General features: G+C 41.5%; 3 protein-coding genes across 6 annotated transcripts; 1 reads left to right on the top strand and 2 right to left on the bottom strand.

Moving 5' to 3' along the window:
• Positions 1-544: 544 nt before the first annotated feature.
• aspa (aspartoacylase) lies at positions 545-9,017 on the bottom strand. Of its 2 annotated transcripts, XM_061802853.1 has the most exons (6): positions 8,549-9,015; positions 4,783-4,978; positions 4,048-4,141; positions 3,861-3,968; positions 1,795-1,904; positions 545-1,661 (listed from the first exon to the last, which is right to left on the bottom strand). In XM_061802853.1, the coding sequence occupies exons 1-6, from the start codon at positions 8,791-8,793 to the stop codon at positions 1,470-1,472; spliced, it is 945 nt and encodes a 314-aa protein (XP_061658837.1). In that variant the 5' UTR covers positions 8,794-9,015; the 3' UTR covers positions 545-1,469. The 2 variants fall into 2 exon arrangements, with proteins under 2 accessions (XP_061658837.1, XP_061658838.1); XM_061802854.1 differs by lacking the exon at positions 3,861-3,968 and having other exon boundaries at positions 8,549-9,017.
• A 2,367-nt stretch (positions 9,018-11,384) lies between these two features.
• Positions 11,385-19,224, bottom strand: LOC133492231 (uncharacterized). Its single transcript, XM_061804309.1, has 6 exons — positions 18,818-19,224; positions 17,248-17,527; positions 17,057-17,169; positions 14,467-14,509; positions 12,165-12,281; positions 11,385-12,071 (listed from the first exon to the last, which is right to left on the bottom strand). Exons 1-6 carry the CDS (start codon positions 19,015-19,017, stop codon positions 11,385-11,387), a joined length of 1,440 nt encoding a protein of 479 aa, XP_061660293.1. The 5' UTR covers positions 19,018-19,224.
• A 34-nt stretch (positions 19,225-19,258) lies between these two features.
• c18h11orf54 (chromosome 18 C11orf54 homolog) lies at positions 19,259-26,503 on the top strand. 3 transcript variants are annotated; one of them, XM_061802816.1, is made up of 8 exons: positions 19,259-19,690; positions 19,761-19,859; positions 19,935-20,008; positions 20,115-20,216; positions 21,381-21,596; positions 23,200-23,349; positions 23,666-23,782; positions 26,293-26,503. In XM_061802816.1, exons 1-8 carry the CDS (start codon positions 19,624-19,626, stop codon positions 26,464-26,466), a joined length of 999 nt encoding a protein of 332 aa, XP_061658800.1. In that variant the 5' UTR covers positions 19,259-19,623; the 3' UTR covers positions 26,467-26,503. The 3 variants fall into 3 exon arrangements, with proteins under 3 accessions (XP_061658800.1, XP_061658801.1, XP_061658802.1); XM_061802817.1 differs by having other exon boundaries at positions 19,260-19,690; positions 21,384-21,596; XM_061802818.1 differs by having other exon boundaries at positions 19,262-19,690; positions 21,420-21,596.
• Positions 26,504-26,570: the final 67 nt, after the last annotated feature.

Genomic DNA, 26,570 nt, shown 5'->3' with positions numbered 1-26,570 from the left:
GATAAACCAGGAAGTGTAAGAGCCACACAAATCTGCTCGCTCTCAGTTCCTCAGCAAAGACCAGTTTTATCAGTGATCTCAGATTTCATGACTTCCTGCAAGGTTGGTTACAAGGGTGTCTTTTTACTATTTAGCACTAGTTACAATGGAAAATTTGAACAAATGCGAAAATAAAACTGGAGCAGTTCGCTGTTTGTGTAGCTCTGGGATACGGACAGCGAAATTAGATAAGGGCACGTTTGCCCCCCTTCATGTTGGGAAATTGAAGGCTATACATTTTTCCGGGGGAAAGGGTTAAGGGTAAATTGGTTGGGGACCAGTTCAGGGTGTAGCCCAGCCCGCCTCTCACCCAAAATCAGATGGACGAGGCTACAGCTCACCCGTGATCCACCCGACGAGGGGCGTCACAGAAAATGGATGATGGATTTTCTCATTTTATGGACACTTGAATTTGTGGCGCTGTGACGCCCTCGCGTGGCTGCTGTTGCTGTACACTGAAAGACAACCTAACATTAAAATCACCACATGAAGATGACAGCCAGCATCAATATTTTACATTTATTTGGGGGACTATTTCCACAGGATTGAAACAGTGAACTTTGATTATCATAAACATGGTGGTAACATGTATAGTAATGAAACATTATAATGAATCACTATGATAAGACAAGTACACCCTAGATGACGACAAAGACATAAAAACATGTAATAACAATGTACAACTGACTTAACAGCTACACAGCACTTCAAACATACAGTACAAGAATATCAAAATAGACATATATATATATATTACTTTTTCATTGTGTAAAGAGGGAAAGAGCATAAAGTGTATACTATTCTTCTTATTATTATTAAAATACCTGTATGTTGTCATCCAACACATCATGTTCAATTTGGCAGTGCAATTTAGTCTTTTTTAAGGCAACAATAGGAGTAGGAGCACCATAGATGCAACCCGAAAAGTTACAGGCAAGTAGTTTCAAAGGCCACAAATAACCTCCCAGGATTTTACAATTATATGAATGAGGAAGACAAATCACTACCGCTGGGGGTCAAAGGTTGCAGGTTATGATCACCAAAGAGCTTCCTGAGCAGAAAAAGAAAATATACCGCAACTAATTGTAAAGCAGTAACTAATCAGGCCTTTAATGATTAAGATCAAGATTTAATCTCATAAAGGAATTGATTTCATCAAAAGTATATTTTTAAATAACAACTGTATCATAAATAACCACAATATACTGTACCTTTAGTCTTCGGATTAAAGACTAGTCACAGCAAAGACTTTGCCTTGCAAAGATTCCACATTCTTTGCATAGTGAACTGATTTGCTGTCAGTAAGTGCACAAAAAAATAAAACCATTGAGCCGGTGAGGGCATCGATTGTTAAGTGAGGAACAAAGTGCAAAAGATATATACAAATTGTTGAGGTGGCACACGTGCGCACATGAGATCCACATTTTTTTTTATGCTTTTCTGATGGCACTTGCCACGAGAGTTTCCCGTCTAGTGGTAACAAAAGCCTGTTGTTTTTCATAATAGGCAGCCTCATTAATGAATGTGGGATAAACAGTGCCGGTGCCTTGGTAGGGTATGGTTTTCCCATCAAATGTTTGGAACATTGGGTCACCTGGGTTCAATGGCTCCCAGTCGCAGTCCTGCAACAAAAACAATCAGAGCAAGGGAGAGAAGTGACTTGAGAGCACTAGTCAATATAACATTATATTGCTTGTTTTCACAACAAATACAAAGTTTTGATTTCTGCTACAATAATGATTTTTTTCCATCTACCTGCAGATTGGGGTGCACCATGGCAATGATGTTTCCATTGGCGTCTCTCGGGTAGTCAACCCTTTCTGAAACCCGAAAAACTTCCACTGTGCAGGACGGAAATTCCATGCCTAAACGACACACACCAAACAACATTCCAAACATGTTAAAAGCCTCTCTGTACCAAAAAAAAAAAAAAAAAAAAAAAACATCAGGAAAAAAAGGTCTCATTGGCTGAAGTTGTGAGGTTAATTCATGGTGATTGTTCCATATACAAAGGGAATAGCTTTACTCTTTTTTTTATTTATCATACAAATTATGACACTTCAAGTTTTTTTTTTTTTTTTGCACTGCAGATGGAAAATCAGATCATGCATATACAAAAATGCAAAGACAGATAAGAGTGAAAGGGTGAACAATTGGTGCTGCACTCCTCAAGACGAGTTTGGGTAGGTTCAATCCCTTACTCAAGGGCACTTCAACAGTAGTCAAGAAGCAGACCAGTTGTCCATAGCAGGACTCGAAACCGGGGATCGTCCAACCTTTTATGTGTTGAACATTTTTGTATCGCCGAGAGACAGTTTTAAGAAAAACAATATTTATCAAATCTAGAAATTTTGAGCGTTGGATTTGCCTGAATTTAAAAGGGGTATGAATCATTTTTAATATAATTTGCCTCTGAGTACAAAGAGTAATAACAGTATCTACTGTTAACTAAAACATGTAGAAAAGTGAAGCCCTGTGAACACTTTCCTAATGCAATATTTATAGACAAAAGCACAAATAAACACGGGGAGGAATAATAAACAGAACCACCTTATAGAATAAAATGATTACAGCAAAAAAATCTATCATTTTGAGTTTAACAAAAAAATCCCCTTAGTACGACCTTGTACACCTGAACAAGCGCTTTCTCCAAGCAGCTCAGCTTTTGAGGGAAGGAACATTGATTCATCACCAAGTCACACCATTCATCAGCACCGCCAATGTGGACCGGAGACAGATTACCACACCAGGGACCAAAGACACAAGCTGACCAGCTCCAAACAAGCACGCTATTCAACAGGAGCCCAGTTTGGGAGCAAAAAAAAACAGACTGACACTTGGCACACAGAGCTTGTTTATGTAAAAGACCGAGGAAATGATGGCTTCGTCGCGCGTAAAAACATTGCACATGCTGCACCAAGCCAGAGGGTTGCCATCGAGCCAGTTAGAGGTCCTAGTGCAGGTGCACGTGGGTGAATTGGCGGTGCGCCTGTGGGCAACTTGTCATCTCTCATTGTGCGTCTTATTAGAGGCATGCAGGCGGACAAAACAGACTGCTTATCATGCTATTGCATAACACTTTGTGAAGAACCAAACTACATTCAACAATAGTACAACCTTGAAACAGAAGTTACTGTTCTCAAGTGGTCAGTAGGATTGGGTACTGGCCATATTTCCTCAATCGACTATGGAAAAACGAACAATGAATAGAGGAAATTTTATTTTTATATGTTATGTTGTTTTGACTGTATTTTCCACATTTGGACAGTAAAAAAAAAAACATACAATAAATAAAAGGCCTTTGATTGGCTGGCTAGCAGATAAGCTAGATAGCTGGATGGAAAACCATCTGTTGTGTTTTTACAATGAGAAAGGAAGTCGGAGTACCCGAAGAAAACCCAGGCTTGGTCAGGAAGAACATACCAACTCCACACAGAAAAGCCAGAACCCAGATTGAAACCCCCAAGCTCAGAACCGTGAGGCAGACATGCTAACTACTGCCATTAGTAAGTTTCTTTCGGCTTGTCCCTTTCGGGATCTCAGATGAACCCACATATGTTTGGCACAATTTTTTATGCCGGATGCCCTTCCTCAGGGAGTGGAGGCCCCAGTGGGATACGAACCCACAACCCCTGGTTTATCAAACCAGTGCTCTAACCACTGAGCTACAGGGCCTCCATGCTAACTACTGCCATTATTTCCATAAATCCTATGTGCAATATTACCTTGCAGCTCTATGATTGCAATTATTATTATGGTTATGATGATTATGCCCAGAAGTCTGGCACAAGACTAAAGCTGCAATGCAATGTCCGTCTTACCTTCATTAAACAAAGCGATGAAGTCCAGAGCATGTTTCAGTATGACCCTCATTGCTTCAAATATGTTACTCCTCAAAACCCCTTGGGGCTGAGGACCCACCTCCAAGCCTAAAACAATAATGACAATGTATGCAGCTTTTCTACCCGCTTTCCAGCCATACAGCTGCTTGCGTTTTAAGAAACTCACCAACGGGATGTTTGGCGACGGAGCGGGAAGTGGAATACTTCAGAAGAGGATGTTCGTTTAGCAGAACAAGACAACTGGCGGGAGCCATGGATTTCTGCAACGCACCCAAAAATCAGCCTTTTCAGGGCACTCAGTGAAACAATTCAAAATTAAAATATAACAATACCCCCACAAAATGATTGGAGTACAAGAGTACAAGATATTCTTCTTTACATTCAAAATATTTTTTAAAAGATGCATAAATACCTAAATAATCATTCTTCCAGAGTAATGTTTTGATGTTATGTGAATCAAGACACAAGTAATATTACTAGTAGTGAAGGAGAAATAGGAGCAGATTTAATTTTCCCGCAGTGGCTGTGGCATGCGGTTCTTGCACCACATGATACAACTGTGCCTTAAAAGCCTAACAAACTTCAAGGATATGAAAATTGTTTGCGCTGGTAGGCCGTTTTCCCTCTGTGTAATCAGTCAAGATAGACTCAACCACTTTCAGTTGGAGCTTAACTAAGGTCACAAGGGGACAAGTAATGAGTAATGACACACTTTGTGTCTTTGTTAAACAGTAAAACAGCTTACTTAAACGCTCCATGGACACTTGGAGCACGTTACACATCAACTGGCTAGCAAATGCAATAACATGAACGATTAAGACGAGCAAAATCAATTAAACTTGACGCGCCACTTGTGGATCCAAAAAAAACATTGACAAATGAATAAAAGGTAATACTAAACCTTGATGTAGTTCATCATCTGCAGATTGAAGTGGTCTTTTGAGTTCTCCAGAATGAGAGTGCAGCCCATATTAGATGTGGTGTTGTGGAGGTCAAAGATGACATCGTAGGCCTCCGGGCTTCCTTTCGGGCCAAACAGTCTGTTGATCTCCTGAGCTCTCTGCACCTCGTAGGGCAACTCCTTGCCCCCAGAAGCACTGAAATACACACACGCACACACGCACGCACGCACGCACACACACACACACACACACACACACACACACCATTAGGATACTATTGCTGACTACTATTCCATTTGCATTTGGTGCTAGTTGATTTACAGCACGGAGAGCTACAGGAAAACTAAGCAAAGAAGCCGGATGGTAAAAATGTGGTTTCCGACATCAGGGATATTTTTTTGTAATGATGTTTCTATTTTGCAGATCTATGATAATTGACTACACTACAGCCCTGTTTGCGATGAATCAAGTGATATGAAGATTAACGAAGAAATCTAGAGTCCAATCCAAGTACAGAAGTCAAATGTTACACAATGCTATCCACTAGTGACGAGCACAAATGAATGAATGAACCAATTAAATTGTTTTGGAATTGAGTGCTTTACGTATGAATATTTACTGTAATCATGACTTTACAACTGCGTTAGCCTAGTTCGGTGATGAAGGCATGTCCTGACAAATGCGTACAAATTTTTGTTTACATTGCCAACGCAGGAACAGAACTCCGTTGTAGTCTAGGAGCACCCTGACAGTCTTCATTCCACCCAAACTTAACGTTTTTAAATTCTGCATGAAATATGAACAACTCTACCGGTGACGATACATTAAAGTACTTGCGTTAATGTAGAAACCCACTTTTTCTATTATGGACGACCTGTATGAGACATTGACCTCCTTTTCCTCTCTGTGGCCTATGTCCTCCAAATTGTCCTTAAGAAGCCCGTTTTGAGCCCTTGGTGGAAGTGACCTTTAGTGCTAAAATGAGAGCTGCTGTTATTTTTGTCACTCTTATCTGTTTTAAAGCATTTCAAAATGACACCACGTCGAGGACGTTCTCCAACTTACTGTACAACAGCACCTCTCCCGCCCATATTGTTTCTGCATGCACACATCTGCACTTTGTACTCCTATTTTCAGTGAATATCTGCTATTGTCCCGAGCGCCCGTGCATGGGCACACAAGCACAGTGGCTGTTGATGACTTGTGAAAGCGCATCGATGGAAACTAAAAATGAGGTTGAAGTTGTCAGTCCGTCTGTTGCAGGCTGTTTTTAGCAAACATCTAAGCTTCTTATGTTGCTTTCAGGAAAAACACCAAAGCATTTTTTTAAAGATGGATAAGATATTTAAAGATCAAACTATAAGAACGGTGAAGCGATAACAGACTAATTCTAGCTAGGCTTGGTGCAGCCTTTCACTCTTGATTAGCCATTGATTTTCAATCGTGCTTGTTCTCATTACAATCACAGGGGTAAGCTGGAGCCTACCCCAGCTGACATTTGGCGAGAGGCAGGGTACACCTTGGACTGATCGACCAGTCTACCACAGGGCAGACAAAAATCCACATGCACACAAATAGGACAATATAGTCCTCAATCAAACTAATGAGGGTTTTTTTTGGAATGTGGGATGAAGTTGGAGTATCTACAAGGTTGGGGAGTACGTGCAAACTCAAACATTGAACGTCAGAAGTAAGAGGCAAATATGCTAACCAATAGTTCACTGTGTTACTCCGCTCTCGATTATCCATTTTCTACAGCGCTTGTCTTCATTAGGGTCACGTTTCATTTTAGGCGAATAGACCGTGGACTGGTCACAAACCAATCACCAAGCGCATTTAGACTTCACTTAACTGAACATTCATGTTTAGGAACTGGGGCACCCCTAAGCACATGGAAAGCATGCAAACTCCATCCAGGAGATTTGAACCCTTTACCCTCTGACTATGATGCAGACGTGCTGAGCACAAGTCCAGTTATTCTCTGAAAATGTGCTGGGGTTCATTCACGACATTTCACCACATTGTAGGGCTGTGTATCGTTTGAACATCATGATTCAATTTGATTTGGTTATTAGTGTTGTGATTTAGTTCTATTTTGGCTTACGGCCTTGCTACCCTGAGAACGCCCGATCTCGGAAGCTCAGCGGGTTTGGCCCTGGTTAGTACTTGGATGGGAGATCGCTTGGGAATACCAGGTGCTGTAAGCTTCTCTCTCCAGCTAAATGCAGAGGGGTTGTGTCAGGAAGGGCATCCGGCGTAAAATTGTGCCAAACAAATATGCGTTCATCTAAGAAGACACGCTGTGGCGAGCCCTGACGGGACAAGCCGAAAGGATAATAAGATGAAAGAAGATTTACTTCTATTTTGATTTTAATTAGATTTGATAATGATATAATTCCTTTCATATTCATTTTGTAAGATGTATTTTTTTTGGGGGGGGTGAAGGTGTGAAATGTCACATTACATTTTTGAGGACTAAAACACCTGGAAAATTGAACAAATATGATATACACGATACAATTTGCACATACGGAGTGCAAAAGTGAAATGCATGATAGTTCTGTATAATCGCTGAAAAACTAAAGTGCCTGTAAAATAAAATATTCTCTCTTTCCTCTTGGAAATTGCAATGCAAGTAAAAAAAAAAATCTGTCTGACATAGTTGACAAAACAGCTTAGTTTTTTTTTTTTTGGTCAATTCCCTGTGTTACAGTTTGACAGGGAATCCCAAAATTGAAAAAAAGTTGAAGGCGCTTGCATCACGTTTTTGGTCCTTGCTCTATACAACAGGAATCTACACATACACGGGGGGAATTGAGTTTTGAGAAATCAAAACTGAAATGGGGAGAGGGATATCGCGATGCATCGATTAATCGATATTTCTACCCACCCTTACTTCATTTCTTCAAACATCTTTATTTCGTACAAATGTCGCTCTGTGCTAGCGACATATGGTGATAGTACTTATATGCTCTTCCACTAGATGGCAGAAGGTGCCTTAACCTGTGGATCAACCTGTGATATTTTTCACGAGACTTTTTAAAATGTAAAACAGGTGCCTTGGGAAACAGTGGACTAGTCCACCTTGCCACCATTTGATCAGACTACTGCTGAGGGCACTTCCCTCGGAGAAGGAACATGAACAATGGCATCAATAAAACGACTTGGAATGTTATTACGTGATGATGCTTTGGGCGGGGGTTGTTTTGATGTTTTTACCCAGCACATTAGGCTGCTGTTGCATGCAGACCGATTGCGTGTGCCAGCCAGGCCCAGGGCTTTGCACAAGATTTCATTTCCGCTGTAGTGCACGCGAAAAGGAGCACATAGAAGGACATTGGGGAGAGGGAAGGGGGATTAAAGAGTCCGCGGGTGGGATTGTCTTAAATCATTTGCATCTTGGTCACGTTTCGGCACCGGCTGCCAGTCAGCCGACGACCAGGAGACGGGCCGCCCTCTCTCCCCGTCAGTTCTATTCATGCTGGAACACGTAAACACTACATTGGCACGATGTCAATCGATCTGAACCACGTGATCTGCTCAATGAAACGTTCTGCTAAAAGTTCATTTTGTTTGTTTCTCGGGCAGACGACAATAATGTGTCACGAATTAATCTGTTACTTAAACTTATCACCGACACTGGAGCACGTCATTGCCGTCCACTAATACTGTAATAGACACCATATAAATGGGAGCTAAAAATGACGATAATAGCATTTAGTCAGTCCATTGGCCAGCTAATGTCGCCGTGTTGTTGTTGTTTACCTGAGGTTTTCTGGGGTGAAAGCTCGGTTCAGGTCCGTGTCCACGTATCTGGCGCATTTCTCCACAGCCCGGGGGTTGGTGATGAAAGGTTTCGTGTCGACGGTCTTCCTTTGGATCTCGGCGCCGTTCTTCATCCACAGGTTAACGAGTGTCACGCCGGACATCTCGTTGCCGTGAGTGCCGCCGAAGATCGCCACTCTCCGGGCCTCATTGAACCGCGCGCTGCTGTTGTAGGAGGAAGACATGGCTGGACGAGTTGGGAGGAGGTACGAGTCGTTCTAGAGCTCAGGACGAAACCAAAAGTTTCCAACGGGATCTTGGCAGTTGCGTTACGTTGTTTATTTTTTTTTTTATCCTTTAAAAGCTGACCGCGTCTCTGCTTTGGCGTATGGTGCCCGCCTGCTCATTGGAGTCAGTCGCCGTTAACGACATAATATCCACCTGGACTGCTGTGCCTCCCTACTGTCAGGTGGCAAATGTTACAGAAGTAATCCAGTATCATTGACCAATTTCCGGGAAAGTCATTTCAAAATAAACTCAAATTGGACCGGACAAAAAACGATGCCGTGACTTCCGGTACCTTCATATTAAAGCATCGTCACACTCCACAAGAATACAGAGCTGAGTGTCAAATGTGCAACTGCACGATTCAAGCAAATCTGTGCGTACGGTTACCGAATAAGGTCCATCATCTTTTGTTGGACATAAGACGACAGTTGATCATGTTTTGGGCTTTGTTTATGTTTACACAAAGGGTTGCACATTTTGATCAATTATCTCTGAAAATGTTGTAACCCTGTAGGGAGAACAGCATCAACATTAGGAATGAGCTTTAGCACCACTTTAGTCAACACTACAGAATTAATTACCATAAATCTGCATTAGGGTGAAGTTTCTATGGGGGACATTTTTGAATTGTAGTCTCATTTACTACAGCACATGAACCCATAATTATATCTCAATTATCCATCCATTCATTGAGTTCAGGACTTGTCCATATTTGAGGTCAAGAGTGGACTGGTGGTCATCCTATCGTAGGGCAAATATAGACAACAACCATTTATACTCACTTTCCCACCTACAGACAATTTATTCTTCATTGAAACTCCCTAACCTGCATCTTTTTAGAATGGAGGAGGAGGAGGACCCATCACTTATTTTTTTTAAAAATTCATTCAATACATTATTGAAAAATGAATACAAAGTAATAGTTTGGGCCATATTGAATTGCACACAAAAATATAATTTACTGTCTACACACCCCTGATGAAATGTATGTTGTGAATGTTCTTTTTGTGATTATGTGTATCATTTAAAAACATATTCCAACATTGTAACCTCTAATCTGTAGTGCTTCATTGGAAAGAAATGGGGAAAAAAAAAAAAGTCTGCAAGACCAAAAGAACTTTGTTTGGGGGTAATCTGAAGCACTCTAAATCATGGCAATTCACTGTAAAAAAAAAAACAAAAACAAAACCAGGTTAACAGTTTAGCATATGCATAAACAACAACAACAACCTTTGTACATCTTTTACCCAAGGTGCAAAACCCATTGAAATTTATAAAAGCAGTACCGGTAATAGTTTTCACGAAGCAAACCAGGAATTTGCTAATGGTGTGGAGTGAGAACATTTCTTCATACAGTATTTATTAGTAAATGAGCACCATTGTGGATCTTTAAAGTTCTTATTGGTGCTTTTATTTGGTGTCCTGCCGCAGGGTTCCACCAATCACCTGAACTATATGTATCATCCAAATTTCTCAAAATGTAATTGAGTTGTACAGGTTATACTTGCCACTAGTGGTTTTTGTTTTTTTTTTTTAATAATTTGGATTTGTCTTAAGTCTTGTTTATTATATTACAAAATGTGGCATTTGAACATGAGTGTGTTGACATTTTATATTTGCAATATGCACCTACCATAATATGGTTTCATAAAAACATTTTGATACAACACAAACTAGAAATAAATTACTGGCCAATACCACTATGTCTCTTATCAGGCATCGTCCAAATGTTCATAACAAACATTCAACCTAAAAATCCCTCTATCATTAGTTGGAAAGATGGTGTGTGAGGACTGCTTCTTAGCTTATGAACTCTCTTTCTTGACAAAGCAGACATTTTAAAAAGTGACTATTTGACGTCACCGTCGCCTTTTTAAGATGGACAACCTCATCAAACGACAACCCTTCATCACGGACAGCAGTCTTATGTGCTGCCTTTTTCTCTTCTTCTTGTCTTTCCAATTATCCAATGGGTTATCTTGGGGCATTTTCGGTGCTTCCTTAGCAGATGTGCTACAACCGTGAGAACTTTCAGCATGGTGAGCTTGATTCGGTGATAACGATGTACGTTTCTTCTCATAAGGGGTGACTTTGGAGCTTTCAGATTCTCCAGTCTCAACAGGTGAAATCTTCATTGTCTGACTGCAGCCAATCCTTATTTTTGTTTTTTAACTTGTCCTCATCAGGTTTGAATTGTCCAGAAGCAGCTGCACTTTCCTGTCTCTTCACTTGACTGTCAGTTCTCCTCTTCTTACTTTTCAAGCCCGTCTCAATGATTTCAGGCAAAGCACAGCGAGATGATGCACCCTCAAAATCCTCTGTGCTCTCGTTCCTGGCTGACTTCTTTTTCTTCTTCTTTTTCTTGAAGATATAGTGTGAGTCGGCCTTTAAGGTACTGCTTTCCTCCACATCAGCAACAAGGAAGGAAGAGGTTCCGTTGTTTTTCTTTTCCTTTTCAGACACAAACTCATCATCTTCTGGGACCATTCTTTTGGATTTTTTCTTCCTTATCAGTTGCACCTCTTTGTCATCAGTCATTTTCTGAGTTTCACCAGCAACTTGTTGTTGTGTCCATGACAGATGATTTTTTCTTCGTCATTCCTATACTTAGAGACAAAGCTGTGGCATCACTGTAAGACTTCTCACTAATGTCATCTTCTTGAGATGCATCAGCAAACTTTTTTTTTCCAGTTTCTCGAGGGTCTGCGGTCATGTCTAAACTCCCACATTTGTGATGTGATCCCTTTTTCTTCACCTTTTTCCTCTGCTCGTTATCATTTAGAGATTCGTTGACTGCACAGCGCAACTCTTCAACCTCACCTCGTTTGGTTTTCTCAGTAAATTTGTTGTGGCTGAGGGAAAATACGGGATTTTCTTTTACGCTGAGGTCAAGCTGCAAATTAACCTCTGGTTCAATGAGTTCTTGTCTTTCTTTTGGGAAAGGAATCCTCTTGCTTGTTGGAGTTTGTATTTGTACCATATTAGTTCTTAGCGGTTCATTATTTCCGAACACGGCAGGAATGTTCCAAGGTGAAGAGGAACATACTGGATTATTTTTGTCTTTCGGGAGAGGCATACTTGATGTGGGCAGCTCACTTGATAGTTCAACTATTTTTTCTCTTTCTTGAGGAACAACTCCTTCCTCCTGCTGATGTTTCCCCTGCTTGGTACACTGTGATGGTGTGCACCAGGGTTGCTGCTTTAGTTTGGATTTGACCACAAAACATTTTTTGTCCTGCAACACAAAAAAAATGGAATTTAGTTATTTTTTTTAGAATATAAAAGTGGGTGAATTCCTTTTTACTTTGGAGTTATGTTCCGGACCCACCCGTAATAAATGAAAATTCATAACAAAGCGTTGACCGCACAGTTCTGAGGTCCCGGGTTCAACCCGCCTGTGTGGAGTTTCCATGTTCTCCTCGTTTTCTGCGGGCACTCCGGTTTCCTTCCACATCCCAAAAACATGCAACATTAATTGGACACTCTAAATTGTCCCGAGATGTGATTGTGAGTGCGACTGTTTGTCTCTATGTGCCCTGCGATTGCCTGGCAACCAGTTCGGGGTGTACCCCGCCTCCTGCCCGTTGACAGCTGGGACAGGCTCCGGTACTCGGAAGCGGCTAAGAAAATGGATGGATGGATTCTAACCTTGCTATGGCCACAGTTGACCAGCAGAGGTTCGACAATGCATGAAAGACGACGATGCGTGGTGCAAGAACATCTTGAGACACTCCTACGGAAGTAAATAAGTTATCTCAGGATTTGAATTTGAAATGCCACAGAAAACAGGATTTGAATTTGAAATGTAAATCAATGTCAATAGTTGCTAGAATGCGCTGTCTGAAATCCACGTTATGCTTTCTTAGTCAAAGCGTAACTGGATTGGCTGGCTGTTTGGTTCTGACCTGAAGTAACCCTGCCTGGTGGCACAGACGGTGAATTTTAGACAGCGAATTGTAGCCAGTTGAATTGTTAACATTGAAAAGTTACACTGAAATACAACTATTGAAAATGTGATCACTTTACATTTCAAATTCAAATCCTGTTTTCTGTGGCACTTATTTACTTCCATACACTCCAAGGAGAATGGAACATTATGCACGTATACCACACTAACATCTAGTACGGATATGCCACCACGTTTGGCCAAGTTAGAAATTGGACAAAGTTTTATGTATGTACTCTTCATCACACCCTAACCTTGATGCATTTCCACTGGACGTGAATCTGATTGAGAGTGTGACAGAATTTGCTAACATATAGACAGACAGTATTTTATCATTACATTAGAAAAGGCAGGAAAAAGAAACAACAGCAAATCCAGGGTTCCAATGTTCCAGATGGCCTAACAAATCTGGAACATTGGAAGATAAATGGCATTGTCATTAATTGCATGGTTAAATGATGCTGAGAGCAGACACCGTTATCAGTTGGGGTTATTTATGAATACAGTGTAAAATCTTGGGAATCCACAAATGAAGACATATCAAGCATGCGATCGATTCTACTGGAAAATACAATAGTTTTAGACAAGACGTTTGTGTACATTCGTTCCTGACCATGGTGACGATGGGCAAGAAGTGGCTGCCACCATACTGACAATGAAAGGTGTGAGAGATGCTCAAACATGAGATTTTGTCAACAAAGGATTCAATCCCTTTTCTTGGTTTATGTCAGGACAGGTGTGCTCCTTAAAATTTTCACTCTAATTCCAATAGTTCCATTATTGGTTTGTCTATTTACTGATGTGGCATGATGACTGGCACCATGCCCAGCAATGAATACATGTCACTCCTGAAGGAAGAAACGACAAATGTGTAATGAAATGTCATACATTATGCGTGCCACAGAAACCTGCAAAAACAAAATGTTGTATTTTGATGTCAATGGAATGTTCATTTGATAAACACAAGACGTGAACGATATTGTACATAAGTTATCAAATGACTCCACACACACACACAGACACTTACTGATCTACCTACAATGACTATATTAGGGTGTGTTTTTTGTACTCTCATACTATGTAATGTAACCAGCCACCAAATGTTAATAAAAAAAGAGCTGCTAAAGGGCAGGAGCCTTAGAGGAGTTGGGAAGCTAAGTGTGCTTGTCTTTGGGGTCTTGACCCCCCAACACCTCAGTGAAACCCTCGGGAGGTAGTCACACGCACCACTGACACGGGACAGGGCCGGAAAGGACCCTGGTCACCAGTATAACTGCCAATGACTTTTTTGTTGTTGACTATATGACATGATTTCCTTTGTTACTATACGTCCTCCGTACATGATGTCATGCCACAAAAACGCCAGGAAACATGAGCTTATATTGTTTTTACTGAATATGACTTAAGCTTAAAAATGAGTTAGGTCTAGCAATTTTGTCTCAACTTTCCCGACAATGATGAAGTTAGTTTATGTCACGTATTGCCTTTCACTTTTAATATTCAAATTTATCACTGAGTTTAAAAGAAAAAAAAGTTAACCACCATAAAAAAACGACAACCAAACCCACTGCCATAAATATCAATAAGTGATGGGAAGTAATTGATGCTTCAATCTTACTGCTTATTTGTCTTTTCGAAAGTTAATTCTATATTTTTTATCAAATGAGAGGGACAGTTTGCTTACCACCACTTTGATGTCCTCGTCACTAGATTGGTCTTCCCCATCTCTGGAAGATGACAGATATTTCACAATTATAATAATAATAATATCATCTTTTACATGAATAATAATCAGAGTATACAGGAAAGGCAACCCACAATGAAAACAGAGGGTTTACAGTGAGCCCTTGGCCATAGCCGGTTCACTGTTTGCAGTCCCGTATAGTTGCGGATTTTGGTCTCCAAGTTTTTAGATTTTATTTTAAATTTACCTTATTTTCACAATTGTAAAGGTCTTAAATTCTCGCCGAAATTGACGGGGCGCCACGTTAGACATGGCGCCTTACAATGTGGTGCATGTGCACACCGAGTTCCAACATTTGCAACTGTTGTTTTTGTGACTTGTCCAAGAAAGTACACTTAAAGGTCAAGTGTCATCCCTATAAACATTGTAAAATAGATATTGTAATGAAAAATACATATAACATTATTCACTTCAATGTCTATACGAAAAAATAAATATGAGTGGAGACCGCGTTCATCCAAGCGCAAAGTTGCGGAAGTGTCATTCGACATCCGAGTGATCGCCATATTGGCTGCATCTCCTGTCCGTGACGTCACCCCAGACATTCGCCATTGACAACACGCTGTGGCCCCTACTGTGGGAGACGAACACGTCCCTTCTGACATGAAAGCTCTTTTCGAAGAAGAAAACATTTCACAACCGAGTGAAGTTACCGGGGCAATACTACCCTATTGTTTCGAGCCATATTTAGATGATATGCGATCACAGCCAATCCGCCTCCCCGTCCGATCCACTTCCGCGGTGGAGATGAGCCATCGAGGCCCGGCGCCTTGTCAAAAAGGCCGGGAAGGCTGAGCCAGCTGCCGGCCTTGTCCGCAGGGGTGGCTCATTTTCTGCGCTGAGGTGTTTTATCATGGCCCAAGCTGGGCCGCTTTACGGCGTTGTTCATAGCTGCCGCCGTCCGCGATGAACAACGCCGCTGAGCCGGGGCGTTTTACTGCGTTGTCGTCGCACGCGGCTGATTGCGCCATTGCCGGCAGCGCTGTTCATAGCCGTGGGCATCTGAGAGCCCGACGCGGCAGCCTTCGCCGAAGCCGTGACTGGCGGATGCGGCGCCTCGGCCGGGGTCGCTCATTTTCGGCGCCGAGGTGGCTTGTCACGGAGCCGAGCCGGGCCGCCTTACAGCGTTGTTGTCACACGCGGCTGAGTGCGCCATTGTCGGCAGCGTTGTTCATAGCCGCTGTCGTTCACGAGCCCACGCAGCAGCCTACGCCGGCGAGCCCGACGCGGGAGCCGTCCGACGCGCACGTTGACACATTGAGCATGCCTGTCATACGTACGTGGATCTTTTGTTACGTTATGAGAGACCGGTTACGTGGTCCGCCACAAACTATTATTTTTTTTTAGTAGCTGTATACACACCTACCTGTCATTTGGAACCCGTGAAGCTCTCGTCTTTTGCACCTGTGCAATCAATTTTTCATGACGAAACGGGTCTCTTTAAACTTATGAAGGGTGAATCCATCCTTCCAAGTGTTCGAGCAGTATCCAGCAATTCAACAAGACGGCATTTTGGCTAACACGAAGGAACAACGAGCTAGCCTCCCGCAGGTAAAAACAATAGACACAAACGAGTCCGCTGGAGGGCGGGTCTGTCCTTTACGTCACTTCCTGCTTCTTCTCGAAAAAAATCCCTCGAGAGGATTTTCATGGCAGGAGTTTAAAAAAAGCCATATACGTCAAAATCATGTTTTGTGGTGAAAAAACGTATGGGTCCATACCGGCTGCCGTTTTTTCATTAATAACATACTAAAAATCATCCATTTCATGACACTTGACCTTTAAACACATTGGCTACACTGTTTACATGCATGCCAGCACGTGTTTTAGCATGTATGTAAGCTACCATATGATGGCGCTCACGAGGCAGTGAGGAACAATTGTATTTGACATCTGTAAGCAGAAGAAGCTGACATTGTCTCACAGACTGCCTGTGTAGGTAGATCATGATGTAGTACATACATCTAAACTAAAATTATCAAACCACAGCAAACAGAATAGTATGACTATCAAATAATAAAGCAAATAAAAGAACGAGTCACAAAATAATTGACACAAAACATGCACTTTAACTGTTGTTCACATGCTCCCAGCATGCTTTGCGGCACTATGGATGTCCTGAGTGCCACAGAGCAGGGCAATTTGGTGTCTCCAATTAACGCATAAACGTTTGCAATGTGGGAAGAAACCGCAGTGCCTGCAGAAAACCCACCAGGCACGGTGAGAACATGCAAAATCCACACAGGCGGGGCCGGGATTTGAACTCTGGTCCTCAGAACTGTGAGGCCAACGCTCTAACCAGATAACGGCAACCTGCCTCCTATCTGTTGACAGTTGGGATAGGCTCCAGCACTACTGCGACCCTCGTGAGGATAAGCGGCAAAGAAAATGGATGGACAATCCAGCCATTAGAAATAGGAGCTCTCACTGTACATGGGAGATCGGGGATGTGACTAACATATTTTTCTAATTAACTTCAAGTACGATGACGAAATGAATATTAGAAAAAAAACAAAAAAAAAAACCTCACTCTGTAAGTGGAGATATGTCCTCATCTTGGTCAACTGTTGGTAGAGCCATCCACAAATCGTCTGCTCCCTGCCACAACTCTACACATTTAAAGAAGCCCCCCATCACATAATTCTGTAAACAGAAAGACAAATTACTGAATGTTGTTGCAGAATGTGATCACATGAGGGTGAACCATTGGACAATCCTTACATGGAGTTTTATATTGTCTCTGGTGGCTAAATGGGTGCCTCTGGGGCTCCTTTCCCCTTTCGGGAGAAAATGGAAGCTATATTTTGGTAACTTGATCTTTGGTTTCTTTTTCTTTCTGCTCATCCCGCGGTCATGTTCATCTCTGTGAGAGGACGAAGAGTCCCCCCCACTGTCCTCGTGCTCGGTGGCATAGGTGTGCCGTGATGATTTCCGCTCCCTGATTGCTCTCACAGGCTGAGGCGCTGGCTTCTGTGTTAGAAATAGGCTGTCTCCGGAATCACTGCAAAGATGCACAATCACAAATTTACATTGGTTTGCACTTAAGGAACCGTTGTAACTTCTGTGAGATCACGGATCACTAACGCAGTAATTCCCAACTACTATGAAACGTGACCTCAGAGTTCTTGTCACACTATGGTTTTAAAAAGCTCTTCCACTAAAAAGCAGAAAACACAATCATACTATGTGACATCCAACTGATGTCATTCATACAACAGCACAGCTTTAGGAGCATCTAAGCAGGCCCAAATTTCACACTCAGTAAGTACATCTGTGAGTAAATGGGAAACGAGATTATTTTTGGATGAAGTGGTATCTTCACTGATGAGTGCCGCGGTCGGAGTTTTGGAAGTTACATGCTGTTGCTTGATCGTTTCATTGTTTTGTGCTGGGAACTCAAATTTAAGTTTAAAAAAAAAAAGGAGGAATTAAAAGCAGTCTACCGACGATGACTTCTGTCACTACATCTATCAAGCTTCTCTTTGTCATCCTCAAGCTCTCATCCCACCCAATATAGCTACTCTCTCTCGTCTGGAGGTGTGCAAGCCATCAAAGTCTGCTCTCTCAAACTTTGTCCCCAAAACATCTAACCTTGGCTGTCCCTCTGATGAACCCATTTCTAATTGTGTCCAACCTGATCACTCCTTGCGAGAACTTTAACATCCTCGTTTCTGCCACCTCCAGTTCTGCTTCTTGTTGTCTCTTCAGTGTCACAGTCTCTAATCCGTACATCATGGCTGGCCTCACCACTGTTTTCTAAAGTTTGCCCTTCATCCAAGCAGACTTTTCTGTCACGTAACACACCAAAAAAAATTCCGCCAGCTCTTCCAACCTGCTTGGACCCATTTCTTCACTTCATTACTACACTCACCATTGCTCTGGATGGTTGACCCCAAGTATTTGAACTTCTCCACCCTCACTATTTCTTCTCCCTGGAGCCTCACTCTTCCCCCTGCACACACTGTTTTACTTCATTCCTCTCCCTTCCAGTGCATGCCTACATTTTTCTATACTATTCCGTTTCTCCACCTGCTCCCTGCTTTAACTGCATATCATAATGTCATCTGCGAACATCATGGTCCAAGAGGATCCCGGTCTAACCTCACCTATCAACCTTGGGAACACATGTGCTGTAGTAGGTATTTTGCGTTACGACCTTGGCGAATGACGGCAACTAGTAAGTCACGACAGCACTCTATATGCATTCTGTTATTGCTTGGGTGTTTGTCTTTCGATGGCTTCGAATGTAAAATGTGTCCCTTGGCTAAAAAAAGACTGGGGCACACTGTACCTGTCGACTTCACTGGAGCCTTTTGATGTTGGATTTTGGCACTCGTGATACTGCGATATATTTTTCACATAATCGGGATGATTTTCCAGGACATCTTGAAGTGATTCTGATGACATCAAGTCGGCAAAGGCGTCCTCTTGAGTCAATCCAACATTCTTGTGTATTTCTGACATTATGGGCTGACGTTGAATCGTTGTCATCAATCTCGATTATGTTTAATATCGGAAACGAGCACAAACTACGGAATTATCTCCTCCTCATACATTTTAGTTAAATAATGGGCAAAATTATGAAATATCTTATTTCCATTGCTCAAACAACAGGCGAAGAGTTTTAAAAAAAAGAAATTACGCGCTACTAGCTTCACGCGTGGTTTCGGATAAACCAGGAAGCGTTTCACGCGTCATCACGTGACTTCCTGAACAGTCACCAAAGAAGAAAATCTAAGTCAAGAATTACTATTCAAAAGGGTTACTTTTGCTTTAGTCTACCCGTTATGTGGACTGTCAACACATAATACCGTGAATACATACTCCACCGGACACGTTTTTGAAGTTCCATACGAAAAATATTATTACCATTAAAAGATACATAATCGCTCACAGCGATAGAGAGGATGGACGAAATGGGTTTTAATACATTTTGGGCATTAACCTTGCTCCCCAGGCAATGACAGAGAATGAAGAAGCCTCTTGCTGCTTTTTAAAATCTTTGTTTGTACTTTACTCAGGCATTTTCTCTGCAAGCTGCACACAAGTTTTCATTATTTCTCCGTCTTGTCACCTATTTTGCACTTAGATACAGTCATGGCCGACGTTAGCAAAACGGAAAAAGCTAAGTTGTATGTCCCAGACCTGGAGGAACTGCGTGCTGGTAAGGATTTGAACTTGTATGGACAAGGTTAGTGGCTTCAGAGAATTAAAACAATGCTTGCTGTTTGTAGTATTACAAACAGGACTGAAAGATAACTTTGCAGAAGTTAAGGTTAGTGTTGTGGAATGTCCGGATCTCACGAAGGACCCATTCAACTTTCCCGTTAGAGGTAAGATTCTTTTTACACACACACACACACATTAAAAAATATAATTAAAATTTCTACACTTTTTTTTATGCATAGGCTTGTGTGGAAATCCTCGGGTCACAGATGTGGGAGGAGTACCTTACCTCGTCCCTGTGGTTCAAAAGCACAAGGTACAGTACCTTGGTCCACTCCTCACCCACAAACTAAATGCACTCAGATGCCATTGACTGATACCTATTGCCATTGTGTATTTGTTCAATCATATTTTCTCATCAGGAATATGACATGAATGCAATATCAAAGGAGCTGGAGCTACCAGGAGCGTTCATCCTAGGCGCAGGTGCTGTTTCCTCGAGGATCGTGGGGATGAATGCAGAGGTACCCTCGATATTTTCTGCACACTAAAAAAAAAAAAACCCAACAACTCCATTACACTTGCAACCGTTCCCTTCAGCGCCACAGTCCCTGTTCATTTTGTATTTTCGCATCTATTTTTCATTTTGCAGCGGAACCTCCGGTGTCACACAGCGTTCAGCTTCTCATGCTTGCTGAACAGAGCTCATGAGATTTGCTGAGGTCTTGTGTGACGTCACGCACGTTGACGGTCCATCTTTTAGAAGTGTTTGCCAAAAGCAATGACCAGACTTAATATTCTGTGATGTGACATCAGATTTGTGCCTTTTTTTTAAAAAATCTCGAGACATATTTTTTTACCAAACATTTTGATCAAATTCCAAATTAAAAGTGTATACTGTATAATCAATAATGTAAAGAGGTAAGACAGTAGTCAAAATACTAAAGTAGGAGAATAACCTTGAGAAACCTTTGCATGGCAGTGGTTAATATGTCTGACTCCCAGCCGAAAGGACGTGGGTTAGAATTTAGTTTGGGTCTTCCTGTGTGGAGTTTGTATTTAATCCTAGTACTCTGACTTTCCCCCACCTTCCAATAACATTCATGTTGGGTTAATCAAAGACTGTAATGAGTGAGTGAACGTGAGTGCGGCTGTTTATTTACTTGTAAGTGCGCTGTGATTGGCTGACGACCAGTCCGGGGTGTACTGTAGCCTAAAGTCTGCTAGGTGAGACTCTAGATCACTCACGGCTTGAATGAGGACAAGCAGTACAGTATACAAAATGGATGGAGGTCTTATCATAAAACAGTGCTTTTGTAAACCTAAGGGCTAGGTTTCATGTTCCTGGTCATAGGGAATAGAAAATGGACCATCGATAAATGGATGTCAAATCAAATTTGCGAAACCATTGATTTCTAGGCCTCAGTCATAACTGCTTTGTAGTTTATTGAAAAATGGCATAGTGGGCATTATTGACAGTTTGGAAATATGAACTAGGAGCTAACATGAAGGAAATTACAAAACAGAACAACGTGAACATAATTTTGTAAGTGGCTTACCACTAAACAGATCAGGCCTCTTGCTACAATTTTATTCCTTGTCATTTGATTTAGTTAAAATTAGGGCTGTACTGAGAAGAAAGACTGGGCTAATTATCTGTATATATTTTTTTCCACTTTTATATACGGCAGATTGTGCTTCGATGTACCTTATATTTCCTATCCCAGTTGATACCACTGGTTCTGACTGAAGCTGATGGAAGGCCTGCAGTGAACAGCAGCTACTTCTCCTCCATCAATCCATTGGATGGCCAGTGTCTGCAAGAAAGCTACAGCGAGAAATTCTCTGACTGCAACTTCGGACTGCTCGGGAATCTTTACGCTTGTGAGGGGAGGCCAGGAAAGGTGATGATGACAGCCATGGCAAGCTGTTTGAGCATATTTTAGTTGTGCGCTGAATTATCTATGTAATGTGGTTGCACACTGTTTATCCACACTTGTAAGACTTTATAAAGTTCTAAAAACCCCATTTCCAATGAATTTGGGATGTTGTGTAAAACATAAAAACAAAATACAATAGTAAGCAAATCCTTTTCAACCCACAGTCAGTCGAATACACTAAAATACATTTCATGTTCAATTTAAAAAAAAACAAATATTCACTCATTTCAAATTAGGTGTCTGCAACATTTTCAGGAACAGGGGCAACAAAAGACTAGATAACTTGAGGACTGCTCAGAAAAGACCTGTTTGGAACATTCCACAGGTGAAGGTTTATTGGCAACAAGTGAGTTTCATGGTTAGGTATAAAAGAAGCATCCGCAAAGGCTCACTTGTCCACGAGGAAAAATGAGATGAGGTTCACCACATTAAGAGCTACACGAGCAAACAGTTTAAGAACATCATTCCTCAACATAAAATTGAGAGAAGAAGCGAAGGGATTTCATTATCTACAGTCCATAATATCAAAGGTTCCAGAGAGTCTGGAGAAATCTCAGCATGTAAGCCACAAAAATGAATACCATGACCTTTGATCCCCAGGCAGCACTGCATTAAAAACCGACATCATTGTGTAAAGGATACCGTCACATGGACACACATCATTGTGTAAAGGATACTGTCACATGGACACAGGAACACTTCAGAAAATGCAGTTTGCTGCTACAGCTACAAAATCAAGTTAAAAAGCTACCATTTATAATGAAAGCAGCGTATAAGCGAAAACCAGAAATGCCGCCAGCCTCACTGGGCCTAAGCTCGTCTGAGATGGGCTTGCACACAAAGTGGAAAAGTTTGCATTGCTCTGACAAGTCGACATTTAAACTTTTTGGGGAGGAAATCATGGACGTCTTTTCTTCACGTACTAAAAAGGAAATGGAGTATTCAGATTGTTTTTAGCGCAAAGTTCAGAAGCCAGCATCTGTGATGATATGGGAGTGTGTTCAACTGAATATCGGTTGAAAGGGGTTTGCAAATCATTGTACTGTATTGTGGAAATGTGATGACAAGAGAAGACTTTATCCTTCAATACAAACTATTTTCACATACAACAGACAACCGTTTGCTTTAAAGACCACAACTCCTTTTGACTATTTTATCTCTTGAAGATACACCATCCCTGATGAATGTCTGTTTTAAAACACCACAGCATTCTGTTTTTACACCAGTCAGACATACAGTATTTGTTATGCTAAATCTTACTTGCAAGAACAAAGCACGTATTAGTGTATGAAAAGGTAGTGCACTACACTAGGATGTCAAACAAATGCTAAAATTGCTTTCCAGAATAGAAGCTTAAAAAAAACTACTGACAAAAACCTGTAGTCGGTGTGCATGTTGTCAATTGCAAACCTCCGTAGTTTCTTGTGTATGAACCGACACATACATTATGACTTGTTTTAATAACTAGGTTCTTGTGTATGAACCTCAGCCCGATCCCAGTTGAGCGCAACATTAACGAGCAAATTAGCAGTGCAAGCTGAAAAATCCGTCTCCTCCTCTACCCCAGGTCATTGAAGTGCGGGCAGAAAAGAGAACGGGAGATCAGAGTATTGTGACAGCCTTGAGAAAGACTCTGGAGGTTCAATACCCTGATCAAAGCCTGGCTCTTGGGGGCACCTTCATCATCCAGAGGGGCAAAGCTAAAATCCACATCATGGTAAATATGAGCATCCTAATGCAGCATCTAACATAAATGTTTCCACGTGCCAGACCTTCTGCCCCACTCTGACAAATGGGGCCAATTTACGTAACAACTGCCGCCACACAGATTTGGGTGATGAGCCAGTCATGTTTAAGGAACTGCTGTCTTTAAAATGACATTGAAGCCAAAATGGCAAACAAAGATGCAATTATTTTTGTTGGCTCTTGTGTTTGGTAATTGGGCCCCTTAGTGCTGCTTCCATGGTGGAATCTCTTTCAATTCCCCATGAAAGATGAGCATAGGGATACTCATGCTGACTGTTTTTGCACAGCCCAGAGAGTTCTCAGCCTGTCCACTCAATTCCGATGAAGAGGTCAACAGCTGGCTCAAACACTTTGAGGTGAAAGCCCCGCTCATCTGCCAGTCAGTGCTTGTATCCAAAGATCCTGTAAGTAAATATCTCATCAATGAAAGCATATGCAGTAAGTCTTAGGCCACCATTATATTACTTGTTTTATCGATGTGGTAATTGTTACTCATACAGTACATGCGTGGCCAGAATGTCTCAGTAGAGCACAGACTTCTATGTCAAAGAAGAACTGTCAACAAAAGTGAAAGAACTTATCAATCGGGGTTTCTTGTATCCTCACCTTTATCCAGGTCCTTACTGCTATTGGGTACCGCAAAGGCAGTCTGTGTTGTCTGCCTCTATATTTACTGTTTTAGATGGATGGATATTAAAACACTGCTGTGGAAGTCATTGAAACAACAAAGTTAGTGGTGGCGTAAGACTTTACCACAATTTTGTACATTAGGGAAATGTTTCATAACCTCTATTGAGCCAAAGATAGATAGTATTTAAAGATATATTGTACATGAGAAAATCTCACAGCACACTACTAAACAAAAAATTCACAAAGTACACACAGTGGCCCCCTCTACATCCCGGTTTAAATATTGTGCCTTTGTAATATTACACTTTTTAAAGCCATTTTTTTTTTTAAAAGGATTTTTCCAATATAGAGCTCGTGCACCTACATCACCAAAGTCACGGGACTGGCCACACTGCCGGTCAAGCAAAGCATACAAATACTTCGTTGCTGGATGTGTTCTCAATGGGGAGACGGCTCGTGAACGCGGAAGTGTGTTCGGCTACACGTTAACCTTTGCCGAAATCCATCGATCTTTTCAGCTAGTATTCAATCCAAATACCAATATTTAAATAAATGACTCCTGGTTTTACACAAACTCGCATTCATTAACTATGATTGGGTGGGTTGGGGGGGGGGGGGGAGACAAGCGAATCTGCTCCTCTGTACCGTTTCCCAAGAAATGCTTATAATGCCAAGTTGGCTCATTTGAGAACAATCCGTTAAAAAAAAAATAAGACTGAGTACACGGAAGCATGTTGCAGCCCCACGTTAAACTTCGGTAAACCTCTCCGTGACACTTTTTTTTTTAAATATGTATTGTTCTCAAAAGAGTCCAATGCGTCTTTAAAAAAATAAACCACTGGGATAGGCTTCAGCCCCCATACACAGAAGCGTGTTGCGGCCACACGTTACCCTACGCAAACCTCTGTGTGACCGACGGCTTATTTTCTTTTTTTAAATACGCATTGGACTCATTTGAGAACAATGCATATTTAAAAAAACAAACAAAAAAAAACATCTGTCGCGGAGAGATTTACCGAAGTTTAAAGTGTGGCCGCAACACACTTTGATGTACGTTGGAGACGACTCTGTCATTTTTTTTTTTTTTTTTTTAATACGCATTGTTCTTAATTGAGCCAACTTGGCATTATAAATACTTCTTGGGAATTTGAGATTGAGAAGAATAATTCCTACCTGAAATGAAGTGATGGCTCCACAACCGTGTGTATTTGGTTAGGCACCATCAATCACGTTTAATTGCCGAAATCTATTGATCTTTTCTGGTCTTTTCAGCTAGTATTCTATAGAATGACCTCTTTGAATATCTGTCTTGTCTGTTGCCACAACCAACAGCCCAGCAGGTCTCGGGCATTGTGTATATTCTGCTGCGATTCAATGTCCCCCACAATGTTGAGCAGCTCTTTTTGACTGGCAGTATGGCGTCGTGAAAATAGTGACGTCACGTCAGGCTAGTGTGAATTTAAAGTTGAGTAGCTTCAGTGCAGTATCATGTCTTGTCACAGCATGCTAGACACCAGTGAAGAGATGTACCATCCCAGAATTAAGAGTGAGAAGTAGCAGAGAAGCTCCCCAACTAAATTCCAGTCGTAGACATTTTCATCCACAGAACATAGAGAAAGCTCTTTGCCCGTGACTGATGTTTTATCCCGTTGTTTGAATGTTTTGCTCCTCTGGGTGTATTACAACAGCAGTTGTTTGAAGGTTTATAATTACACCAGCTAATTTGCATTAGGCAGTCTATGGCATTTTGTATTATCTGTGAGCATTAAATTAGTGGATTTTTATAGACTGCATATGGTTTGGTTGAACATTTGGTGTCACCTGTTACACTCTGGCCATGTTTAGTTTTGTCCTTTGACCACATGTGAAAAAAGTACTGCCGTAAGGTAGCCACAGCAAACATAATTATCTGCCAACTGTTGAGCAGAACATTGGTACTTTAAGTGCAAAGCATGCAAAGCAATCCTACCACGAGTCTCTGAGGTATTTTTTAGTTGTGAATAGGTGCAGAAATTGTAAATGTGTCAAACATTAAAGAACATTAAAAGATTTAGCATTTCATAGTATTCACATGGTCTGTTATTCATTGTTTCTTCAGTTGAAAGCCCAAGCCCACTTTATCCATCCTAGTGGACATGATACAGTATACTTACTTTTATGTTTGTAGTACTATAATCTCTCATTTTTGGTGTGCCCTGAGATTTTTCAAATGTAAGTGGTACAATAAAGGTTGTTCTAAACAACCTAATTGTCAGTTTCAACATTTGCTGTGCTTTGTATTAAGGGACTAGATCTACGTGTGGAGCACACCCACTGCTTCAGCCACCATGGAGAAGGTGGCCACTACTACATAGATACCACACCTGATAGTGTGGAGTACTTGGGCTACTTCGTGCCTGCTGAGTTCATATACCGCATTGACAGGCCCAAAGACACCCATGCTGTCAGAAGAGATTGAAGGAGGACTTCACCGCACCTCTCAACGCGTGTCGATTTTAAAATCCAGAAATACACAAATTGCAGTTTTTGTGAAGGGGTGTGGGGGGGGGGTCTTGGAATGGA

The sequence above is a fragment of the Syngnathoides biaculeatus genome, chromosome 18 (genome assembly GCF_019802595.1).
Source record: "Syngnathoides biaculeatus isolate LvHL_M chromosome 18, ASM1980259v1, whole genome shotgun sequence".
Taxonomy (NCBI): Eukaryota; Metazoa; Chordata; class Actinopteri; order Syngnathiformes; family Syngnathidae; genus Syngnathoides; species Syngnathoides biaculeatus.
Note: the sequence above shows the minus strand (reverse complement) of the source record. Positions and strands in the feature narration are given on the sequence as shown.

Coding starts and splice junctions, on each gene's coding strand:
- aspa (XM_061802853.1), bottom strand. CDS start 8,793: ATGTCTTCCTCCTACAACAGCAGCGCGCGGTTCAATGAGGCCCGGAGA. Junction 4,142..4,782: donor AGATGATGAACTACATCAAG/GTTTAGTATTAC, acceptor GGTGCGTTGCAG/AAATCCATGGCTCCCGCCAG. Junction 3,969..4,047: donor CGTCGCCAAACATCCCGTTG/GTGAGTTTCTTA, acceptor TTATTGTTTTAG/GCTTGGAGGTGGGTCCTCAG.
- LOC133492231 (XM_061804309.1), bottom strand. CDS start 19,017: ATGACAACGATTCAACGTCAGCCCATAATGTCAGAAATACACAAGAAT. Junction 14,510..17,056: donor GACATATCTCCACTTACAGA/GTGAGGTTTTTT, acceptor GTCATCTTCCAG/AGATGGGGAAGACCAATCTA. Junction 12,282..14,466: donor ACGAGGACATCAAAGTGGTG/GTAAGCAAACTG, acceptor GGGATGTGGAAG/GAAACCGGAGTGCCCGCAGA.
- c18h11orf54 (XM_061802816.1), top strand. CDS start 19,624: ATGGCCGACGTTAGCAAAACGGAAAAAGCTAAGTTGTATGTCCCAGAC. Junction 19,860..19,934: donor ATTCAACTTTCCCGTTAGAG/GTAAGATTCTTT, acceptor TTTTATGCATAG/GCTTGTGTGGAAATCCTCGG. Junction 23,350..23,665: donor AAGCTAAAATCCACATCATG/GTAAATATGAGC, acceptor GTTTTTGCACAG/CCCAGAGAGTTCTCAGCCTG.